This window comes from Dendrobates tinctorius, unplaced genomic scaffold, assembly GCF_039654945.1.
Source record: "Dendrobates tinctorius isolate UK_male_01 unplaced genomic scaffold, ASM3965494v1 ptg000174l, whole genome shotgun sequence".
NCBI classification, from domain to species: Eukaryota; Metazoa; Chordata; class Amphibia; order Anura; family Dendrobatidae; genus Dendrobates; species Dendrobates tinctorius.
In genome coordinates, this window is record NW_027361841.1 from 14343570 (window position 1) to 14369320 (window position 25751).

The 25751-nt window shown below is 41.4% G+C and overlaps 1 protein-coding gene across 1 annotated transcript in view; it reads left to right on the forward strand.

Annotated features, from left to right (window-relative positions):
* The window catches only part of LOC141054091 (cadherin-related family member 4-like), a 188692-nt gene that overhangs the window by 83209 nt on the left and 79732 nt on the right, over positions 1-25751 (forward strand). The window contains 4 exon segments of the mRNA XM_073551252.1: positions 572-663; positions 907-1017; positions 11148-11257; positions 14883-15028. Of these exon segments, the coding sequence (XP_073407353.1) occupies positions 572-663; positions 907-1017; positions 11148-11257; positions 14883-15028 (459 nt within the window).

The window sequence follows — 25751 nt, forward strand, 5'->3', positions numbered from 1 at the left end:
ATATGCATGTAGTCCCTTGACCATGCATAACAGACTTTATCTGCTCTTATATCTCTATCTCTATCAGTTAAATCATTATCCTCTGTTCCTCAAGCACGCATCTTCTTCAGCTCACTGCTGTGTTTTCTCACACTATCAGCACAATCTCTTTTGCTTTTCATGGCTTTCTCTTGTTATTTCTAAAGCAATGCTATGAGCTGTGATGTCCTCTTAATATCCAAATTCACCACAAAAAAAACTGCTGCATTTCCTGCTTCTGTTTTTATGCGGACTATAAAAGTCTCTTTAATTGGCTATGCTATAATATTTGATGTGATAGGCAAGGCATTACGGGGAAGCCTGCACGTCTGTACCTGAGGTCATGTGATCCTTCTCTGATTGACGCAATCTTCTAAAATATATGAAATGGTGGCAGCCTTTATATAAGATTTACGCAAAGCAATTCCCAAATCATTCAAATTCAACGTCCAGTGAATTCCTAAAAATTGGAAATGAAAAACACAAATCAAGAGGTTTTTTTCGAAACAGTAAATTTATATTGTGTAACATTAAATGTTTTTTTCTCTGCTAGGCATTATTTTAGCAGTTCCTGAGACATTCCCTATATTGACAAAACTTTACACTGTTCTTGCAAAAGATCCAGATGAAGGAGATGATGTGATAGTATGTATTTGTTTTTCAATTTTTTTCTATTTATTTATCTTGATGAAAAATCTCATGTTTTACATAAAGTAGTTAAATAATTGACTTAAAAAAGAGTGTGATGAAGTTCTATATAAATTTGATTTAATATGTTAAATGTGTTCAGTGACTCTGAGTAGTGAAGTTTTAACAAGTAGATAATTAGATGATGTTTTGGTCTAAGATAAGTAAATTCACTTTTTTTACCATATATTATTTCTTTAGTTTGAAGTCACACATGCTTCTCCTCTATTTGATGTCTTCTTCGTATTGAATTCTAACACTGGAGTTATTTCTACAACAGATAAGCATTTGGACTATGAATCAGACCCAAAGGTATGGCTTAATGTTTTTATGAAAATATTGACTTGTGCAGTAAGCTTATAACACTTTTTCAGCCTACCTAGACCTGACAATTTCTAATTTTTGCTTTTTTACACTGCCCCTCCCCTTTCATGTTGTTTATGAGATGAGTTGCCATTTTTAATGACACCATGCATTTTACTATATGTATGGAAAACTGTAGTGAAAATTTAAAGTGGGGGAAAATTGTGAAAAATAACATAATTCATAAGTGTTAATTATGAGCTAAAAATGACATAGCAATATGTCGTTCCAGGTCAGTACAATTACGGTAAAACTGAAATTTTGTTAAAGATGAATTCCTATCTCCAAGATCCTATGCCAATATGTAGTAGAATATTAACCCCTTCATGGCCTGAGGTATATTCATTTTAGTGTTTACATTTTTTGCTACCCTTCTTCCTAGAACCATAACTTTTTTATTTTTCTGTCAAAATGTCATGTGAGGGCTTGTTTTTTGCAGGACAAGTTCTACTTTTGAATGACACCATTGGTTTTAACATATTGCATACTGGAAAACATGAAAATAATTCCAAGTGTGGTGAAATTGCAAAAAAGTGCAATTCCACAGTTTTTTTTTATCATGTTCACTAAATGCTAAACCTAACCTGCCATTATGATTCACCAGGTCATTATGAGTTCACAGGCACCAAGCATGTCTAGGTTCTTTTTTAATTTAACCCCTTTGAGACAAATTCTGTTTTCACCTTAATGACCAGGTCAATTTTTACAATTCTGACCACTGTCAATTTATGAGGAAATAACTCTAGAACTCTTGAACAGATCCTGGTGATTCTGAGAATGTTTCTCATGACATAGTGTATTGTATTATGATGGTGGTAAAATTTCTTTGATATGACTAGCGCTTATTTGTGGGAAACCGGAAATTTGGCAAAAATTTAGAAAATATTGCAATTTTCAAACTTTAAATTTTTATGCCCTTAAATCAGAGAGTCATATCGCACAAAATGGTTAATAACTAACATTTCCCACATGTCTACTTTACATCAGCACAATTTTGGAAACATATTATTTTGTTAGGAAGTTATAAGTGTTAAAAGTTGACCAGCAATATCTCATTTTTACAGCAAAATTTGCAAAACCATTTTTTTAGGGACCACCTCACACTTGAAGTGAATTTGAGGGGTCTATATGATAGAAAATACCCAAAAATGACAACATTCTAAAAATTGCACCCCTCAATGTACATAAAACAACATTCAAGAAGTTTATTAACCCTTCAGGTGCTTCACAGGAGTTTTTGGAATGTGTAAGGAAAAAAATAAACATTTACTTTTCTTTCACAAAAATTTTCCTTTAGACGTATTTTTTTTTACTTTTGCAAGGGTAATAGGAGAAAATGGACCATACATTTTGCTTTTCAATTTTTCCTGATCATGCCAATACCCCATATGTGGGGGAAATGTACTGTTTGGGCACACGGCAAGACTCGGAAGGGAAGGAGCACCATTTGACTTTTAGAATGCAAAATTTTATGGAATAATTAGCAGATGCCATGTCGCATTTGGAGAGTTCCTGATGTGTCTAAACAGTGGAAACCCCCCACAAGTGACACCATTTTGGAAACTAGGCACATTATGGAACTTATCTAGATGTGTATTGAGCTCCTTGAACCCAAGCTTCACAGAAGTTTATAGCATAGAGCCATGGAAATAAAAAAAATCACATTTTTCCCAAATAAATCTTTTTAGCTCCATATTTTGCATTTTCATTAGGGTAACATGAGAAATTGCTCCATACATTTTGTTGTGCAATTTCTCCTGAGTACACCAATATCTCATATAGTGGGGCAAAAAAGTATTTAGTCAGTCAGCAATAGTGCAAGTTCCACCACTTAAAAAGATGAGAGGCGTCTGTAATTTACATCATAGGTAGACCTCAACTATGGGAGACAAACTGAGAAAAAAAAATCCAGAAAATCACATTGTCTGTTTTTTTTCATTTTATTTGCATATTTTGGTGGAAAATAAGTATTTGGTCAGAAACAAAATTTCATCTCAATACTTTGTGATATATCCTTTGTTGGCAATGACAGAGGTCAAACGTTTTCTGTAAGTCTTCACAAGGTTGCAAAACACTGTTGTTGGTATGTTGGCCCATTCCTCCATGCAGATCTCCTCTAGAGCAGTGATGTTTTTGGCTTTTCGCTTGGCAACACGGACTTTCAACTCCCTCCAAAGGTTTTCTATAGGGTTGAGATCTGGAGACTGGCTAGGCCACTCCAGGACCTTGAAATGCTTCTTACGAAGCCACTCCTTCATTGCCCTGGCGGTGTGCTTTGGATCATTGTCATGTTGAAAGACCCAGCCACGTTTCATCATCAATGCCCTTGCTGATGGAAGGAAGTTTGCACTCAAAATCTCACGATACATGGCCCCATTCATTCTTTCATGTACCCGGATCAGTCGTCCTGGCCCCTTTGCAGAGAAACAGCCCCAAAGCATGATGTTTCCACCACCATGCTTTACAGTAGGTATGGTGTTTGATGGATGCAACTCAGTATTCTTTTTCCTCCAAATACGACAAGTTGTGTTTCTACCAAACAGTTCCAGTTTGGTTTCATCAGACCATAGGACATTCTCCCAAAACTCCTCTGGCTCATCCAAATGCTCTCTAGCAAACTTCATACGGGCCCGGACATGTACAGGCTTAAGCAGTGGGACACGTCTGGCACTGCAGGATCTGAGTCCATGGTGGCGTAGTGTGTTACTTATGGTAGGCCTTGTTACATTGGTCCCAGCTCTCTGCAGTTCATTCACTAGGTCCCCCCGCGTGGTTCTGGGATTTTTGCTCACCGTTCTTGTGATCATTCTGACCCCACGGGGTGGGATTTTGCGTGGAGCACCAGATCGAGGGAGATTATCAGTGGTCTTGTATGTCTTCCATTTTCTAATTATTGCTCCCACAGTTGATTTCTTCACTCCAAGCTGGTTGGCTATTGCAGATTCAGTCTTCCCAGCCTGGTGCAGGGCTACAATTTTGTTTCTGGTGTCCTTTGACAGCTCTTTGGTCTTCACCATAGTGGAGTTTGAAGTCAGACTGTTTGAGGGTGTGCACAGGTGTCTTTTTATACTCATAATAAGTTTAAACAGGTGCCATTACTACAGGTAATGAGTGGAGGAAAGAGGAGACTCTTAAAGAAGAAGTTACAGGTCTGTGAGAGCCAGAAATCTTGATTGCTTGTTTCTGACCAAATACTTATTTTCCACCATAATATGCAAATAAAATAAAAAAAAAACAGACAATGTGATTTTCTGGATTTTTTTTTCTCAATTTGTCTCCCATAGTTGAGGTCTACCTATGATGTAAATTACAGACGCCTCTCATCTTTTTAAGTGGTGGAACTTGCACTATTGCTGACTGACTAAATACATTTTTGCCCCACTGTATGTAGGGGAATACTACTGTTTGGGCACATGGCAGGGCTTGAAAGGGAAGGAGCACCATTTGACTTTTGGAATGCAAAATTTGATGGAATAATTAGCGGACGCCATGTCACAGTTGAAGAGCCCCTGATGTGCCTAAACAGTGGAAACCCCCCACAAGTGACACCATTTCGAAACTAGACCCCTTTGGGACCTTATATAGATGTGTGTTGAGCACCTTGAACCCTCAGGTGCTTCACAGAAGTTTATGATGTTAAGCCGTGAAAATGAAAAAAAAACATTTTTCCCACAAAAATCTATTTTAGCTACAAATTTTGTATTTTCACAAGGGCAAAAGAAGAAACTGGACACCAAAGTTTTTTGTGCAATTTCTCCTGAGTTCAACAATACCCTATATATGGTCAAAAACTACTTTTGAGGCTCAGTACAAAGCTCAGAAGCGAAGTAGTTTCATATTACAGTGCAGATTTTACTACACTTGTTTGAGGGTGCCATGTTATATTGACAGAGACCCTGGGGTGACAGAACAGCAGAACCCCGCAAAAGTGACTCAATTTCACCAATTAAACCTTTCAAAGAATTAATCTAGGGGTGCAGTGATTATATTGGCACCACAGGTGTCTCACAAACTTTTATACCATACGGCTGTGAAGAAAAAATAATTTACATTTTTACCACCAAGATTGTGTGTTAGCCCCAAGTTTTACATTTTTACACTGGGAAATGGGTGAAAATTGCACCAGAATTTGTCCCACAATTTCTACTGAGTGTAGAAATAGCCCATATGTTGCTGTACAGTACTACTTTGCCATATGGAGTGACTCAGGAGGGACAGAGTGCTATTTGCCTCCTGGAGCGCAGATTCTCCTAGACTAGTTTGTGGATTCCATATAAAGAGCCTCTTAGTGCTAGAGAAGCAGAATCTCCCTCAAGTGACCGCATTTTGGAAATTATAACACTTTGGGAATTTATCTACAGATATATAGACGATTTTGACTCCATAGGTGTTTTCCAGAAACAAGCAGCAGTGGATATTGCTGAGTGAAAATTGCAATCTGTCATGTAGTGACCAGTACATTATGCCCAGCTGATGCATCTGAAGACATGCACCTGTAAATTAAATTAGGCAGGCTCTCATCACTACAGAAATGCCAAACATATGTGGTTTAGGCACACTGGGGCTCAGAAGGGGGGGGGGTTTGGATTTGGGAGCGGAGAATTTGCTGAATTTATTTTGGTGGGTGAGGAGCCATTTCGCTTTTCCAGAGTCTTTGTGCTACCAGTACTGTAGAAGCCCCCTATATTTCCGTTAACAGATGACAGATCTGAGTAGGGACTTGCATTTTTGTGTATTGTGTGGAAGCTTTTATTGTTAACATTTTACATAATGTTTGGGATCATAGTTATCCGGCGCTCTACTCTTACCACTTACTTAGGGGTTTCCATCTAAATCTTTGAGTGTCATGATACAGATGAAATCCCCGATGGATCCATTCACTATAGTGAGACAGCAGAGTTACTCAGGACTTTGTCCGACGGCACTTATGCAATCCTAAAAAGACAGACACCCCATATCACAGGTGCTATGACATCCATAGTGCCTCCATCTGCGTCATTATAGGGAATTTTCTGCCTGGGTTCTGTCTGAATCACATATTTACATATTTATATTTAAATGTGAGCCAAGCCTTACTGCGATCTTTGGGAGGCAGAATGAACAAAAACAACAGCATGTGAAGAATTGGTTTCATTTATTTTTTATGCCATTCCTTATGGGGTATAAAAGATTAGGCAAATTTATTCTTCGGGTCGGTGCGAATACAGCGATACCATATTTATATCAGGTTCTTACGTTTGGCAGCTGTCACACACTAAAAGACACTTTTTATTGTGAAAACTAGTATTTGCATCACCATATTTTGAGAGCTATAATTTTTCCATATTTTGGCTGACAGAGTCATGTGAGGGCTTGTTTTTTGCAGGACGAGTTGCCTTTTTTATTGGTACCATTTTCGGGCAATTGACATTTTTTGATCGCTTTCTATTTCGATTTTTGGGAGACAGATTGACCAAAAACCAGCAATTCAGTAATTGCTTTTTCTTTTGTACCATTCCGCATGTGGTAAAATTGGTAAGACAGCTTTATTCTTTGGGTCAGCACGATTACAGCAATACCTCATTTATATCTTTTTTATGTTTTGGCGCATTTACACAATAAAACTATTTTAAAAAAAAATTATTTTTGCATTGTTTTATTCTGAGAGCTATAACTTTTTTATTTTTCTGCTGATGGAGCTGTATGGCAGCTTGTTTTTTGTGGGACAAGATGACATTTTCTGTGGTATCATTTTTACTTACATCCATCTTTTTAATTGTGTTTTATTGCACATTTTGTTTGACGGTATGATGATAAAGCATTGTTTTTTGCCTAATTTTTTTATTTAATTTTTTTTACGGTGTTCACTGAAGGAGTTAACTACTGGGGCAGATTAATTTAGCGGATCATTAAGGATGCGGTGATACCAAATATGTGTACTATTTTTTTTGTGTGTTTACAGAAATGTTTTTTATTGGAAAAATATTTATTTTTTTCTTTATTCGAGGTTTTAAAAAAAAATAATTTTGCACATTAGTATTTTTTTTTTACTTTATTACATTGTCCCAGTATGAGACATTACTATATTACATCAGATCCTGATCTGACACTCTGTACTGCAGAATATCAGATAAGGATCTGACAGGCAGGGAATTAGGCACAGATCACCTTCCCTGCAGGACCCAAAAGGACTCTGCGGCCATCTTGGAGCTGGGGGTCTCCATGGAGACAACCAGAAAAATGCGATCACATTGCAATGTCCTGGTGGGAGTGCACAGGGAGCCCCTTCTCTGTGCGATGCTTCTATATGCCGCTGTTACTACTGACAGTGGCATCAGAGAGGTTAAATGAACATAATTGGTGATAGCACTGATCATGGGCATTGCTGCAGGGTGTCAGCTGTCACATACAGCTGACACCTGCACCCGATCTCAGCGGCGCTCAGTGTGAGGCCGTGTGATCGCAGCGCCGTACTAGTGCTGATCTTGGTGCAATTGCACCTCCCACAGAGCAGTACTAGTACGGCGCATGTCACAAAGGGATTAAGTGGTGAAAAAAATCCAAACTTTGGTAAGAAAAAAATGGTGCCATTTTATGAGACCTGTAGCATGTCTATTTTTCGTGATCTGGGGCAGGGTGAGGGCTTATTTTTTTGTGCACCGAGCTGTCGTTTTTATTGATACTATTTTGGTATAGATACGATCTTTTGATCACCCATTATTGCATTTTATTGCAACCAAAAAAAGGTAATTCTGAGGTTTTGAATTTTATTCTCATTACAACGTTTAGCAATTAATTTTATTTTTATATTGATAGATCAGATGATTCTGAACACGGCGATATCAAATATGTGCATATTTGATTTTTTTATTGTGTTATTTTGAATGGAGCAAGGGGGTGAGACAAGAAGCTGCAGTTGTCTGATCGCCTCTGCTACACACAGGCAATGATCAGATCACCTGTGTGTAGAAGAATTGGTCACTTGCTATGACAACCATAGAGGTCTGTTGGAAAACTATTTGTCATGCCTGCCCATTGGTGGCCCAAGATCAGGTGACGGGATCACCAATGGGCAGGATTTCCGGCATGCTACATGTAAGTGCGAGTTAAATGCCGCTGTCAGAGATTGACAGCAGCATTTAACAGGTTACCAGCTGCGGGTGGATCGCGATTCCACCTGCAGCTGTTAGAGGCACATGTCAGATGTTCAAAACAGTTGACATGTGGTGGGAAAGATGTGGGCTCAGTGCTGGAACACACATCAAAGGGAGGGATTTCGATGTGGGAGTACTATTACGCCCAACATCGGAAAGGGGTTAATGATATTAGCCAATACCTCCAACAAGAAATTTTGCAGAGTTTTTCTACTTTGCAATGTATCTTTCCCCATGTGCAGGCATTTCAGTACCTTAGCTTTCCATGGCTGTGACCACTGGCAACTAGCTACAGTGGGGAAAAAAGTATTTAGGCAGCCACCAATTTTGGAAGTTCTCCCACTTAAAAAGAGGAGAGAGGTCTGTAATTGACATCAAGGTAGACCACAACTATGATAGTTAACATGAGAAAATAAATCGAGAAAATCACCTTGTCAGATTTGGCAAGATTTATTTTTCAAATTCTGGTGGAAAAATAAGTATTTGGTCACCTAAAAACATGTAATATTTCTGGTTCTCACAGACCTGTAACTTCTTATTTAAGAGGCTCCTCTGTCCTCCACTCATTACCTGTAGTAATGGCACCTGTTTGAAGTTGTTATCAGTATAAAAGACACCTGTCCACAACCTCATACAGTCACACTCCAAACTCCACTATGGTGAAGACCAAAGAGCTGTTGAAGGACGCCAGAAACAAAATTGTATCCCTGCACCAGGCTGGGAAGACTGAATCTGCAAAAGGCAAGCAGCATGGTGTGAGGAAATCAACTGTGGGAGCAATAATAAGAAGATGGAAGACATACAAAACCACTGATAATCTCCCTCGATCTGAGGCTCCACACGAGATCTCACCCCATGAGGTCAAAATGATCACAAGAACGATGAGCAAAAATCCCAGAACCACACAGGGGGACCTAGTGAATGATCTGCATAGAGCTGAGACCACCGTAACAAAGGCTACCATCAGTAACACACTATCCTGCCAGTGACTCAAATCCTGCAGTGCCATACATGTCCCCCTGCTTAAGCCAGTACATGTCCGGGCCCATCTGAAGTCTGCTAGAGAGCATTTGGATTATCCAAAAGAGTATTGGGAGAATATCATATGGTCCGATGAAACCAAAATAGGACTGTTTGGTACAAACAAAACTCATCATGTTTGGAGGAGACAGAATGTTGAGTTGCATCCAAAGAACACCTTACCTACTGTGAAGCATCGGTGTGGCAACATCATGCTTTGGGGCTGTTTCTCTGCAAAGGGACCAGGATGACTGATTTGTGTACATGAAAGAATGAATGGGGCCATGTATCGTGAGATTTTGAGGGCAAACCTCCTTCCATCAGCAAGGGCATTGAAGATGAAACATGGATGTGTCTTTCAGCATGATAATGATCCCAAGCACACTGCCAGGGCAGGCCAAAAAAGGAGTGGCTTCGTAAGAAGCATATGAAGGTCGTGGAGTGGCCTAGCCAGTCCCCAGATCTCAACCTCCATAGAAAACCTTTGGAGGGATTTGAAAGTCCGTGTTGTCTAGCGGCAGGCCCAAAACATCACTGCTCTAGAGATCTGCATGGAGGAATGGGCCAAATATCACCAACAGTGTGTGCTAACCTTGTGAAGACTTAAAGAAAACATTTGACCTCTGTTATTGCCAACAAATGATATATAACAAAATATTGAGGTGAACTTTTGTTAATGACCAAATACTTATTTTCCACCATAATTTGCAAAATAAATCTTGCCAAATCAGACAAGGTGATTTTCTGGATTTGTTTTCTCATTTTGACTCTCATAGTTTTGGTCTACCTATTATGTCAATTACAGGCCTCTCGCATCTTTTTAAGTGGAAGAACTTGCACAATTGGTGGCTGACTAAATGCTTTTTTTCCCCACTGTATCATTATGTCAGTGATTGTAACCATGGATACCTAAGGTCCTGCAATGCTTGCACATGAGGAATGAGACATAGCCAGTCCTAAAAACTACACTAAATTTGTTGGATGTATTTGCTATTATTATTATTGCACCTACTATACATTCTCTGCAGACACTATTACATCATATATCCAGTTCAACATGAAAGGTTCTAGTTAAAGCATACTTTTCTTCACTAGAAAATTAGTTTAGTGAAGTACTTGGCTGTATAATCCAGTATAATTATTTTGTGAATTACTCTATTGGCCTTTTTTTTTTCCGGCTAATCTGTAGCACGAACCGCCTGAAGTCTATACAACAAGCTATACTAAACTAAGCATCATCATCCTCCTGTTGATTGTTTAGAGTGGGTGAAAGCGCCATAAGATTTTACAGGTCCTTTTCCAGCTCTGAAGACTGTAGCTAAGGGTGACACTCAACTAGATCTAGAATATAGGCCAGCAAAAGGTTGAAAAAAATTCTGAAATCATCGCTCACCTCTGTGGCCAATTCTGCAGCTCGCTGTACCCCCATAGGGTCATCAGCGCCTCTGCTTGCCACCATTACGTGCAGAAACCCAGGATCTCTTCACACTGTGCCAAAGACTCCAGACACAACCAGGCCTAAGACATCTCTAGTAATGAGCATTTCAACATCACAACATTGGAATTCCCAGCCTAGTGTGAAGAGTTCCGAGGTTTCAGCAAGTGGAAGCAGTAAGAAGAAACGCTGAGGACTGTATTGGGGACAGCAAGCAGCATAAATAGCCATAGATGTGAGTGGTCAGGTGAATATTAGTTATTTTGTTTCTACATCTTATGCTTATTTAGCTCTGGGGTTTCTCCAGACCCCAACATTCAAATTTGCAGAGAAAAAATTTGCTTCAAATCATTTTTCCCTGTAAAATAGACACGATTTGGCAAAATCAAATCTTATCAGATACATTCATCTCTACAGCTAAGACTTTTTTTTTATCAATATTGGGTGTAATAGGTTTTTTTTTAATCATAATATTTTTTCACCAATTATAGAAATTTGTAATCTCCATCAAGGTGAGAAATGTAAAGCCAAATCCAATGTTCTGCACAGGCTTAATCACAATCACTCTCCAAAATGAAAATGATGAGCAGCCTGTTTATCAGTAAGTACAATAATTTCTATACTCATTATTGAAAAATGTAAGAAAATCATAAAACTACCGTATTTTGCCCAAAACTTTGGACCAGACATGAATGTAAAGAGACCTCAGTGGTCCTGAACAATGTGAACATGTAATTATTTCATGTAAATTCAGGTCCGCACAGTCTGAGTTTCTTTCCTCCAATTGTGTTTACAGAGAAAATGTATATAGCATATAATTAAATCAGGACAGGGAGGATGAAATATGTTAGTAAGTATCCCAATTCATAGTCTCTAAAACTCTTTAATCTCTGCCAACGTCTACAGTTTCTTTATCCAATGTAAGGGCAGTGGAGGTTTCTCGTATACATGTATTACAGTCGACAAAGCACTAAAGAGAAGGTTTCAGTTAAATCCTGTATAGACCAGAATTGATCTGTCTATTAGACAGAAGTGAAAGCAGTAGAAGGCATAGTTGTATCACACAGGCTAGGAAACTCCCGTCTTGGCAACAAATTGTTTCCTGGTAGAACAAAGGTAAGTTAATATTCACATCTTTTATCAATTGCCTTTATGAGATAGTGGGTAAGGCACATTAAATTGCCAATGTATCCTGTCAATATTGTCAAAATATACTTACTTTAATTTAATATGTATGTGTAGCCCAGGGGAAGAGTAGATTTAAGAGACATAATATTTAGTCACAACAAGCTTTTTGTCCTTCTCATGGCGATGAACTTCAAGTAGTATTCTGTTTTTTGCAAATAATGGTGGCTTATGCCCAAACCCCCCTGCAAAACGCAATTCAGGCGTATACGCCGATGGAGCCATAAGCTATAATGGTGCCAACAGAGTGCACATGTGGTCTGTCATGCTTCAATTTCAAGCATATGCACCTACTGGAGGAGGACACTCAGAAGAAGGCGTGCACGACACAGCACACATTCATTCTGTCTGTACCTTTCTAGTCTATGTCCCTGTCAACACAAACACCCGAATGCTGTTTTGTGCGGTGGGTGGATGGTTCGGACTTAAGCACTGAAGGGACCAATGAACGGGTGCCAAAAAGGAGTGTGAAAGCCTCATAGAAAATTAAGGATTCACTTATATAGCATCAAATGAAGCATGGAACTTTATTGTTGAGTTGTGTAATTCAGTTTGGAGACCTGCAGGAACGGTATGTACTGTAGCTTGTATAGAAAATTTTTATATCATATCCATGTTACATAGTCCATGAACTTTTTATCACTGGACATGCAGTATACTGTACATAATTGTATGCAGTAGATTCATACATCTTAGGAAGGGGTACACAACTTGTTATCCAAGGTCCTCATGGGGCCCACAATGCCATTTTATGTGGCCAACCATATGGTCACAGACATGGCTATTTATGTTTGGTGGCTGCCTATATGTATTTCCCATATCAGAGAAAAAAAGGATGGCATGAAGTATGGAAAATAGGGAAGGTCTAGTGCTAATATGCACTGTGTGGCCGTTCCTGTCTTTCCTATATATCTGCGGAATGAAATTTTCCTGACCCCTGTGATGTACACCAGCAATACAATTTATTGTGCAGTTGGCAATTCATGTTTCAGGCTTTATTTGTTGTAGTTTTACAGGAGTATGGACAGAAGTGAAACAATTGAACATTTATGTACCAGTCACATAAACTAAAATGGAGAAAGTTGATGTTACACATGTGGTTGTGAAATCCCTGTGCCACATTCCGGGGAGAGCCTGGAAGGGCATAACTAAGCGAACACCTGACTCTTCTCTAGAGTCACTGATGGTTGATTTAGTCTTGGCTCCAGGTGCTACTCCATGACAGACCCGTGGATCTGTGGCAGCTGACTCCCACAGGGGACAAGGAAGCAGGACCAGCCAGTAACTGGTTAGTTGGATGGTACAGCACAAGCAGGACTAGAACAGGCACACGGGATGGCCAAAGTACAGGATCATAGATGCAGGTTCTCAGGTGCAAGTTCAGACTGGATAGGTAAGCGACACAGGTACAGGTCAGATGAATCAGGATTGGGACTAGCAACTGTCAGAGACACCGCACTGCACTTGCTCATAGAGCCAGTGCACGTGTCCTGAGTACAGAAGCAGTGCTAAGAGTTACCTGGGGAGCAGGGCAGCAGAGGTGACCAGGCGTGCTTCAGGCTAATAGTGTCAGGGTCCAGTCAGTGCTGGAAAGTAAAGATGCATAGGACCTGCGGACACTGAAACTGAATAGTCTGCATGGGACCTATGGTCATGTGACTGCAAGGGGGTGGGGCTTAGCGTCCTGTATTCAGATAGGACAGGACACCATACAACAACTCAGAGTCAGGCAAAACAGAGGTCACAGCAGTACGGGCAAACGAGGCACAGGAGCGACAAACAGATGGGTAGTCAGACAGAGCCAAAGGTCATACACAAGAGGGCGACGTGGTACCAAGGGGACGAGCAGAGAGGAGTCGGGTCACAAGCGGAGAGTCATACACGAGAGGTAGCGCAGTACAAGAGGGTCAGGCAGAACTCGTAACAGGGACAGAACCAGATCACAACCGAACAAGCAAGCAAGATATCAGGCACAAGGCACACGTATACAAGAGGTCACTTAACTCAGCCGAGGGCAGGAGTATAACTGACACCGGACCCAGGTCCAGTGAGCACTAAATAGCCTCCTGCTGCCAGAGAGAGGCAGCACAATTAACCCATAGTCTAACCAGGACGGGTCAAAGCGAAATCCCGTCCTGGATCATGACAGACCAGGAACAGGCAGACCAGATTTGGTGGATCAGGAAAGGTACAGACAGAGTAGACCGGATTAGGAGCACGATGACCTTACAACTAACTTGCAGGAAACACATAGACTAAGTTACTAAGGCACCTCCCAATAGGTGAGAGTGTTTTATATACAAGACATCTCCCAGCTATTGATGCTGGCCCCTTAGGAGTCAGGGAGTATGCACCCTAAGACCATTCCCAGGAGACCTGAGGGCTGCATGCAGATCCCGGGAGCAGACAGATGCCGAAGGAGTGCGGGCAGGTAAGTACACACTCCGGTGTCACAACAGGGGTGGAGGAGAGGACAAGTGCAGGGGTGCTGGCAGTGTCCTAACAGATGCAATGTCTTTACCTTTCTCCTGTGTGCATGGAGAAATAGGGGTTATCCATTCTTCCAACAGGTGGGATTCCTACATGTTTCAGACCAGGATATGTTTTGCACCCTTGCTCTAAGGCCATATTCACACTTGAAGAAATTGAGGAAGATTTTTGGTGCAGAATTTACCAACAAAATATGGTATGAATTAGGGTACAAAACAAAAGCCTATTCACATGTTGTGTAAAAACAGAGAATTCCACATTAGTATCATGGTGATCCTAAATAATGAATATTTATGATTATCGATCCATCATGTTGGCAGTCTAATGCAATATATAAATGTAGCCTTTCTTAAAATGATAAAGACATCACAGTGTAGAATGATATCCCAATGTAGAAAAGTGATGCCTAACTGTACAATTCTTTTGTTGTGTTAAGTGTTGAGTTCAGGTCATCTTTCCTTTGTTTTAGTTTAAAAACGCTAAGTCTGTATTCTTCTGGTATTATAAATACAAGAAGTAATAAGCAATAGTTTTATTTCTTTTCATCATAGGAATTTACCAAATAAAACTATTGACATCCCTGAAAATCTTCCTCCTGGATCGATTGTACTTAAAGTACAAGCAACTGACAGGGATATTGGCGACAGTGTACACTATGAATTTTTCACTACCTACCCTGGGTTATTCATAGATGAGGGTAAGTTACTATATTTTTGGGACTTTAAGATTCATCTTACCATAAGACGCAACCCAGATTAAGACAGCAGAAAATAAGAAAAACATTTTTCTTGTCTCTTTAAACTTCCCTGGTCGTGTAAAATGGAGGGATCATTCTCACTCTTTTTAATGTAGTACGATAGAATCTAGAAGTAATACATCTATTGCTAGTGTCTCTCTGCAGTATGTACTGTATGTACACAGCTCTGCTATATGTGCGCATATTCTTACACACAGTTCTGCTACATACACAAATAGATACACACAGCTATACAGCTCTGTTACATATGCTGTTACATATGCATATGTAGATGCACACAGCTCTGCTACATATAGACATATGCAGCTCTGCTACATGCACATGTAGACACACATAACTCTGCTATATATGCACATAAAAACACACAGTTCTGCTACATGCACATTTACATACACACAGATCTGCTACATGCACATTTTTATACTCACAACTCTGCTACAGGCACAGGTACATTCACACAGACACACTATACATTACCAAGGTAATACCTCAGGCTTCAAGGCAATCAGGATTGCATTATAGCTCCCTCCTCTTTAGTTCCCACAGAAATGGACCCAGATATAGATTTGCCTGTATTTGAGCTCAGCATCATTCTTCCCTCCCTAGTAGAGATGGGCAGACACCTGGATGTTCGGGTCTGGCAGGTTCAGCAGAAAAAGTTACCAAAAGTTTGGGTTCAGGTACCAGAAAAGTAACAGGACCCAAACCCGAACCCAGACCACATAGCGTGGGACAGAATAGACGGACAGGTGAGGGATTTTGCTGTTTTTTCAATTTTGTTTTATTACAGGAGACTAGGAATTTAGTGGAATAAGGCATTGGGTGAGTATAACCATGTTTGTTATTTTTAAATAAAAAAGTAAATGTTTGTTTTGTTTTATTTCAAATAAAAAACTTTATTCTTGCTGTGCCTTTATTTACAATGTAACTACAGGGGTAGTAATGGATAGGTGTCTTATAGATGCCTCTCCATTACTAATCCATGGGTTTGATGTCACCTGACAATACAAAGGTGAAATCAACTCCACAAATATTACCCCACTTGCACCGATACAGGGCAAGTAGGAAGAGGCAGTGCCATATTGTCGCATCTAATATCTATGCCTTTTCTGAGTGGCTGTGGGCTGCTATTTTTGGACTGGGGGGCCAATATTCATAGCCCCTTACCAGCCTGAGAATACCAGCCCCCAGATGTCTGTTTTAGCAAGGCTGGTTGTCAAAAATGTGGAGACCCCACCCGTTTCTTTTATTATTTATTTAAATAATTAAAAAATATGGCATGGGGACCCCTCTATTCTTGATAACCAGCCTTGCTGAAGCTGACAGCTGACAGTTGCAGCCCCAGCTGTAAGTTTTGACTGGCTGGTTATCAAAAATACAGGGGAACCCACACCATTTTTTTTAAATTATTTATTTACAGCACCGGCACCAGCTGATGAATACTCCCATCAGTCGCTCCTGCTCTCACTGTTATTAGTGGCAGCAGGCGTCGGCTGATGCAGTAGTCCCAACAGCTGACACTGCGCTCACTCTGTCTTTTGACAGCGTGGGAACTGCAGCTGTCTGACCGGTGGTGATGATTTTACTGCCAATCTGAAGCAGTGTTTTCTGAGCTGTCATGAACATGACAGCATGATAAACATCTGGTGATCAAGGGGCCGAACCTGAAGAGTAACACTGACTTCCTGGTAAAGTCTGTGTTCAGTGTCCGTGCCTGAAGAGTCGGTGTTCGGTATGACGCCGAACTTTTACTATTCGGGTTCGCCCATCTCTACACCCGAGTTTTCTTCAGGCTGATATTATTTTGACAGCAACAGCAAATTCTCCCATGGCTATCCTAACCCAAGCTAACAGTAATTCAGCCTATATTGCTTCAGTGGAGGTCCTCACAATACCATAAAAAACTATCATCCTTTACAGCCTGTATTTTTAGCACATCAGGTTCCTTTTTTCTGTCCTATAGAAAAATAAAATAACTATTATTAATTTGTGTAAATGATGCTGTCACATAGTGATTAGAGACTATGGGCACCTACCTGATCCCTCGAACTACTCGAACTAGGGGGCACCCCAGTCGATCCCTGTCCACAGGATTACTCCAGAAGATAGAGACAATGGGGTCATGTACCTTCTTATGCTACTATATTAAACCTTATCTGATCCTTCTCCACCCAAGGAGGTGTGAGGCTGAAGTGTAGGATTACACTAAGCACACAGACAGGAATGAAAGAAAACTATGATCATAAAAATATAATCACAAAGCAACACAGTGAAATACAGGGGAGGAATAGGTAGGAGACACCAAATAAGAGAAGATCAGGCTAAACATGCAAACCAACTCCACACAGAAATCTCATGTACAACTCTCCAATTGCCTAATCCAAACACCAAATTTCTCCTCTAACACTTATCCATGAATTAGAACTATCACTGGTAATTCCCAAGTGCCAGTGGAGAGCATATATACCAGAGGGGAGTGGCCAACACAGAACAACTGAGACAATTCAGGATAGAAAGCTACAGAAGATCATCTGACTTGATAAACCCTTACAATGACAAAGAAAGGAAAACCTTCACTGTTTAGTATGATGGTGAAGCAGTTTAATCAGTGCAGGATTTTGTGTGACCAGATGCTGCGATCTTTTGTCCACTCTATGTCACAGTATCCAGTGACAGGTACAATATGTAGCACGATTTTGCCTTAAAGGTAACCTTTCATAAGCCCAAACACTATTAACTAGCAGATATTTGGTTAACCTGCAGGTTTATAGCATTCTAAAGCTGTGTGGCCGCTGCATGGAAAGCCCTGATGCTGGGAGGAAATAAACTTTATACCTTCTAGCAGCCACCAGCTTTCAGTCATGCTTGAAACAATAATCAAAATGCACAATAATTATACTGAGGCCGAGAGCAAATAGGGTATAGCTCTCCCAAAGTCACAGAGGCATGTTGAAGTGGTTTCAGTCAATGCTCAGTACATGGTGAACGGTGGCTGTAAGCGCACGCTAGCTCATTGAGTGATGACTGGCTCTACCACGTATCAGTGCTTACATTGGCTTACAGCTGTATCCTTTGTGGTAACTGAAATCCGCAGATTTCCCTGGCTGGACAATCACAGACAGGGAGCAGAAGATCCATTTACAGTCCAGCACCAAAATCTAATTAGCAGAAAACTTCAAATGGTGATTAAAGGAGATCAACAAAGGAGATTTCTTCACCAAAAGTATCAATGCAATCGATGTTACAGCGCCATTACATCCATGTCTTTAGTTTACATTGCAAAATCGTTCTGACAGGTTGTCTTTAAAAGTAATAAATTGGTTTATGGTTAACACACTGGCGCCAGTCTACTTAGAAAGAGGAAAAAGGTCCAATATTCCCAGATGCAGCAGGTGGAAAACAGGCTCTGTGCTGGTGCCTGTTAAAAGAAGCTAGAGCTGATAATAAAGAGATACACCGCGCTATACTGGGAAATGTAAAAATCCGGTTACCGGTTACTCACTTGATAATGTGTGAAAGATCTCGTGGTTAGAGATGTATAGCCGTATCCGAGATTATTCACACTGTCACAGATGTATTTAACCCTGGTTGGATACAAAAGCTGCTGGATAGATAATATAGGGTTAAATAGGGATAAGCCTGTTTGTATAGTTATAGAAAGATGGGCTGGACTTATATTACTTACTTGAGTATGCCAAAACAATATAAGATCCTGCTGTAAATACGGCCATTGCTGAGGCGGCAGATTTGGAGTGCTTGCACTTTAAAATTCTAATGCAAGAGTGTAGTGATTAAAATAAACTTGAAATGAAACAGAAAAACAGAGGGGTATATAAATGCTTGGATGGCAGATGGATACTGAACTTGCTGCACACTAGATTAAACAGGCAGGGTCAAAATGGTTGTCCCAAATGTAAAGCTGCTAATATCACAGTCACTGTAGGGTAGATGAGCGTTAGTGACAGCTTGTGCCGCTAGTGAAATGGGGTGCTGGATCTGGTGCACTTACTTGCAAAGGCTAGTGCTCGGTGAGGCAGGCTGGGTGCTCAGTGTGGGGGCTGCTGCGTCTACACGTGGAAACCGCTGGTGCCTCGCGCGCTCCGGCCGAGAGCAACGCTGAGGGAGGAGGCGTGACGTGGGGGCGGAGCTAGCGTGACTCACACTGGGGTTAGGACGGTAGCTCAAGAGCGGCACAATACAGACGCGTTTCAAGGGATAGCTTCCCTCTTCATCAGGGTTGTGCCAATTAGCGTGCGGACCATCCATTTATAGCAGACTGAGCCTGAGTTGAGTGATCACCTGAACCAGATGCCTGTTTGAGCACCTTGATTAATTGTATTACATTGTCATAGTATAAGAACTAAATGATTGAAGGACCCTGGAATTAACCATTGTTCAACAGGAATGAATTAAAATTTTACCCTATTCTGTCCAGAAGTTCTTTGTGCATATAAAAAATAACCTTTTTTTGAATAAATATATAAAAAATATATGAAAAAAATATAGCGATAAAAGTGTGCCAGAACCATGTCTTTGTGAATAAGATGCCTAATTTGGCTGCTCGTTTAGTTTTGCTCGATATGTTAATAAGTAGAGATGAGCGACTTAGCCTTTTTTCGGGTCGAGTTGGGTTTCATGAAACCCGACTTTCTCAAAAGTCAGGTCGAACGTAATCGGCCGATTATCGTGAAAAGTCAAAGGCCGACTGAAACACGAAACCCAATGCAAGTCAATGGGGAACCAAGGTCGGCAGGGAGTGGAGGACAGGAAACACACCTACAGTGCCTATTTTAACGCCAAAAACATCAATTCTTATTACTTAAGCTTGTCAACCTTAATTTACTTTATAATAATAGTTAGGCATTGAAAACTGGGGGTTATTGGGCTAAAGTAGTGGGGGGGTAGGGCTGGCTCCAGATTTTCGTGGGTCCCGGGCCAAAGAGCGTCACTGGGCTCCTTTAACACATGCCACAATTCATGATCCTCTGATACGGCAGAGAAATAGAGGTATAGTACAATGAAAACTACTTCACTTCTTACATCTCGTGACTGATATCCATTTTAAATTCTCCAAATAGCTCCAAAAATGGACAGTATATTACTCCATACAGTATTATGGCCACCGCATAGTGCGCTATACAGAGTAATGAGGCCCATATATTTCTCATTACAGAATCATTGGTCCCATATAATGTTCCATACAGTATATGATGAGCTCCACATAATGCTACAGTATATGTTGGTTCCCATGGATGAAGCTCCACTGTCTTATGGGCCCAAATAATGCTCCATATATAATGATCCCCATTTCTAATGCTCCAGTGTATAATGGGCCCTGTAAATGCTGCTCCAGTGTCTGATGTCCACCTTTGGAATGCTCCAGTGTATGGTGGGCCTCATATATCATTCTCCAGAGTATAGTGCTCCCCAAAAATTGCCGTCCCAACATTGAAAACAATTAAATAAGTCTCCTTGCTAGGGAATCCCTGTACTAGTCTGGACTCCTCGTCGTCCTCATCTTCTATCTCACTGCACTTGGACTGTTTAGACAGAGGGCATACAAACGTGATGTCATCGCGCTCTCTGACCAGAATGTCACTGTCAGGAAATGCGGAAGATGTCAAGGCGGTGGAGCAGGGAGAGGTAAGTATTTCAACTTTGCAAGTGCTGTGATCCTGAGCAAGCAGGGGGGCCCACTCGTTGCCGACGTCACTGGCACAGGGCCCCTCATAGTGCGGTGGTGTGTCTGATGGTGGGTGGAGAGCCCTCCCACCAGCAGAGACACTTTTGCGTACTATGAGAGGCCCTGTGCCAGTGCCGTCGCCCATGAGTATGCCCCCCACCTGCTCAAGGAACCTGCACTTTCATCTGCACCTTCCTCTTTGTCACCGTGTAAGGTGGTATAGTATGTGGGAAGGGGAACCTGAGTTTCATCAGGGTTAGATTCTGGCTGTGTAGAGTGCGAGGGGAATGTAGTGGTCTGGGTCAATGTACCAGTAGAATCATCTAGCAGTGGCTGGGCATCAGTGCACTTGTGGCTCTCCCAGGAGTACGGTTGCCACAGTGGCATTACCTTTCTCCTAGGGAGTGTGATGTCATGCTTGGGAGCAACGAAGGATCTCTCTAGCAGTTAAACCAACACACAACACAGTTCCCACTCCAGGCCAGCAGGGAGACCTCTGAACTTGACTGCTGAAGAGCTGCTCTCTGTGGTCGGGAGGAGGTAAGTTAGGGCAGTCTGTGAAGGGAAGGGGAAGTGTGTGGACGTGAGAAGGGGAGCTGGAGGATGAGCAGAGTTAAGGCTCAATCCTAGCTGGAGCGTTTGGTCCGGATTCCGGTTTCCGAGTTTGTAGGGACACTGACGGTCCAGCAGCAGAAACCGGTGGAAGTAGCAGCTGTAAATGCTCTGTTCCCAACTAAGGCTCGGAGGCCCCAGCAGCGACGTGTGTGAGCCAGAAGGAAAAGGCTATGGCTGCCTACCATACGAGAAAGTTCCAAACGAGAGTCAACAGGGGGAACTTCAGTGAACTCAGTACTGCGAGTACCTCAGATAAGCGCTAGAGCGGATGCCACACTACCTATCTGCAGAGAGAGGATTCCAAATTTGCTTCCAGGCTGACCAACTCCTTCTCCATCTGTACTCTGGGTCCTGGACAGCACTTACCAAGTACAGGTAAAGAAACTGAACCACTGTGTCTGCCATCTTTCTCCTGCGCCTGGCGCACGGCTCTGCTACATCCTGCATTGCACACCATCTACCAACTCTTTCATCTGCCCTGCGACTACGGCCCTACCTATGCAGGGCTTCTACATCTTAGCTGTACCACAACATCTGTCCTAGAGAAGCGACACTGCAGCGCCGGTCAATCTGATCAGAAACTACAGGTGGCGTCACGTATCATTCACCTATAAACATTATTCACCCCTTTGCATGGACGCCCAGGGCCATGGAACGGGTCATCATCACCAACGTGACACATCCCTCTGAGACACCGGCCCGGTACCGATTAACCCCACCGCCCTGGCTGGCCACCCACACTCCATGTCAGATTCATCTTGGACTGGGGAATTCACGATTTGACTGATAACCCAGGCATGGTATGATAGAAAGAACTACATGGACTAATGTGAAGTGTGGCCTGCTGCATCATTCACTTTGGTGGGGGTGAAGGACACAAGGAAAGGGGTTCTTCCTGACCAGGAGCCAGCATTTGACAACTCAGTGCTTGCATTTTTTGACACTTCAGAAGAGGAGGGCATATTTGCTGGAGTCTGTTTCGGCAATGTAAGCCAAAACCAGTTCCTGATGCGCCGGCTTTAAAAGTGGTTAACCTACTCCCAGAAAAGGTAGCCTTCCAGGCGTTCCGGAGCCAGACGATGACGCCGGCTCAACACCTCCTGCCTTACCTGCTATTGTGCTTTTACCACTACCAGAAGATGCACCACCACCATCAGCACCAGCTGGCCCCCCCACGCCCGTGGCCTCTTCCACCAAACTTCAAAATTTTGCAAAAAATAAACCCAAAATATCATCAGATATATGGTACTGTATCAGAAGCGTACAGCTCTATACAGTCAAAAGATAATTGTCAATCTCCCTATATATTCCATCAGTCACACACAGATGCTCACAGGCTCAGTATGGATTAGACAAGAATATAAAAAGTAGAAAAAGTGTACAGTATCATCAGATAGCAGGTATATATAGTATAGTTTAAACATTCTAAATCTCCGTAGATATTTCAGGAGGCAGACACAGATGCTCTCAGGCTCAGTATGGATTATAACACAATATAAAAAGCCATAAAACGGTAATGGATCTGAAGAGTACAGCTGTACACAGTGTAGGGGTCATTGTTGTCAATCTCAGTATTTATTTCCACGGTCAGAAAATAACTCTCACTTGGTCAGTTTGGATTAGACCAGAATATAAAAAGCAGGAAATGGGTAATGTATCACAAGTGTAGAGCTGTATACACTATGGTTGGGGTAATTTTTAAATGTACATCTAAATTGTAGGACTAACCCACAGACTGTCACATGCTTAGGATGGATCACACCACAATATAACAAGAAGATCCACATGAAATAATCACACATGTGGGACAATGATCCAGGTGTCAATGATACACTTAGAGTGGTAGGTGGAAGAGGACTTCCTGGCAGAAAGGGTACAGTATCACCAGATACCAGGTACATATAGCATATTTTAAACATTAAAAATGTACGTCTATATATCAGGCGTAGTGCTGAGCATTCCAATACTGCAAATATCGGATATCGGCTGATATTCGCTGTATCAGAATTCCGATACCGAGTACCGATATTTTTACAATATCGAATACCGGAATCGGAAGTTCCCATAATGCAATGAGCCAGTGTTGTGGCTGTGATTGGCTGCTGAAATCATGTCATCATGATGCGCGGTCTGTGCGCATCATGATGCGCGGTCTGTGCGGGCCTGCCGAGGGTCTGTGCGGGCCTGCCGGGGGTGTGTACGGGCCTGCCGGGGGTCTGTACGGGCCTGCCGGGGGTCTGTGCGGCCTGCTGGGGGTCTGTGCGGGCCAGCCGGGGGTCTGTGCGGGTCTGCTGGGGGTCTGTGCAGGCTGCCAGGGGTCTGTGCGGGCATCCTCCGATGGGGCTACAATGACAGTGATTGACACATTAGCCAATGATGGGACAGTAGTAGTCCCATCATCCGGCTAATGTGTTGAATGTATAAAAAAAAAACATACATACTACATACATACTTCATACATACTACATATATACAACATTCATACAGCATACATACATACTACATATATACTACATTCATACAACATACATACATACTACATATATACTACATTCATACAACATACATACATACTACATATATACTACATTCATACAACATACATACATCCTACATACTACATTCATACAACATACATACATACTACATATATACTACATTCATACAACATACATACATACAAACTACATACTACATATATACTACTTTCATACATACATACTACATACATACTACATATATACTACATTCATACAGCATACATACTACATACATACTACATACAATACATTCATACATTCATACAATACATATATGTAGACATATAGTACATATAACATAGAGTACATACTCACCATCACTTGTCACTTTGATCCCCGAAGCCAGTGTCATCTCACTGTAAAAAATATTAAAATAACAAACAAGCAATATACTCCCTGATCCGCAGAAATCCACGAGTGTCACACTACGATCTCGTGCAGTGCATCACTGAGAGGTTACTATAGTTCACTGGTCTCACTTTATGGCAAAAGCTGTGTGGGAACTTTCTCACACAGCAATGCCAAAAGTGAGACTAGGGACTATTTTCTTAAAGTGTATTCCTGGGGCCCCTAGAGAGCCGTGGCATCAGCTGATGCTGCTGTTCTCCACGGGAAATCGTCATGGGACACTCGTGGATTTCTGCGGATCAGGGAGTATATCGGTTGCTTGTTATTTTAATATTTTTTGAAAGATGACACTGGCTTCGGGGATCAAAGTGACAAGTGATGGTGAGTATGTACTCTATGTTATATGTACTGTATGTCTATATGTATGAATTGTATGAATGTATTGTATGTAGTATGTATGTTGTATGTCTGTAGCATGTTTTATGTATGTTGTATGTATGTTGTATGTATGTAGTATGTATGTAGTATGTACTATGTATGTATGTTGTATGAATGTAGTATATATGTAGTATGTATGTTGTATGAATGCAGTATATATATAGTATGTATGTAGCATGTAGTATGTATGTTGTATGAATGTAGTATATATGTAGTATGTATGTAGCATGTATGTTGTATGTATGTTGTATGAATGTAGTATATATGAAGTATGTATGTAGTATGTAATATGCATGTATGTTGTATGAATGTAGTATATATGAAATATGTATGTAGTATGTAATATGTATGTTGTATGAATGTAGTATATATGTAGTATGTATGTAGTATGTATGTTGTATGAATGTAGTATATATAAAGTATGTATGTAGTATGTATGTATGTTGTATGAATGTAGTATATATGAAGTATGTATGTAGTATGTATATTGTATGAATGTAGTATATATGTAGTATGTATGTATGTTGTATGAATGTAGTATATATGAAGTATGTATGTAGTATGTATGTATGTTGTATGAATGTAGTATATATGAAGTATGTATGTAGTATGTATGTTGTATGAATGTAGTATATATGTAGTATTTATGTAGTATGTATGTTATTTTTTTTTTTACATTCAAAACATTAGCCGGATGATGGGACTACTACTGTCCCATCATTGACTAATGTGTCAATCACTATCATTGTAGCAGGCATCGCCCGATGGGACTTGTAGTCCCATCGGACGATGCCTGCACACACACACAACCCCCGGCAGGCCCGCACAGACCCCCGGCAGCCCGCACAGACCCCCGGCAGGCCCGTACAGACCCCCGGCAGGCCAGCACAGACCCCCGACAGCCCGCACAGACCCCCGGCAGCCCGCACAGACCCTCGGCAGGCCCGCACAGACTACCGGCATCCCGCACAGACCCCCGGCAGGCCCGCACAGACCCTCGGCAGGCCCGCACAGACCCCCGAGAGGCCCGTACAGACCC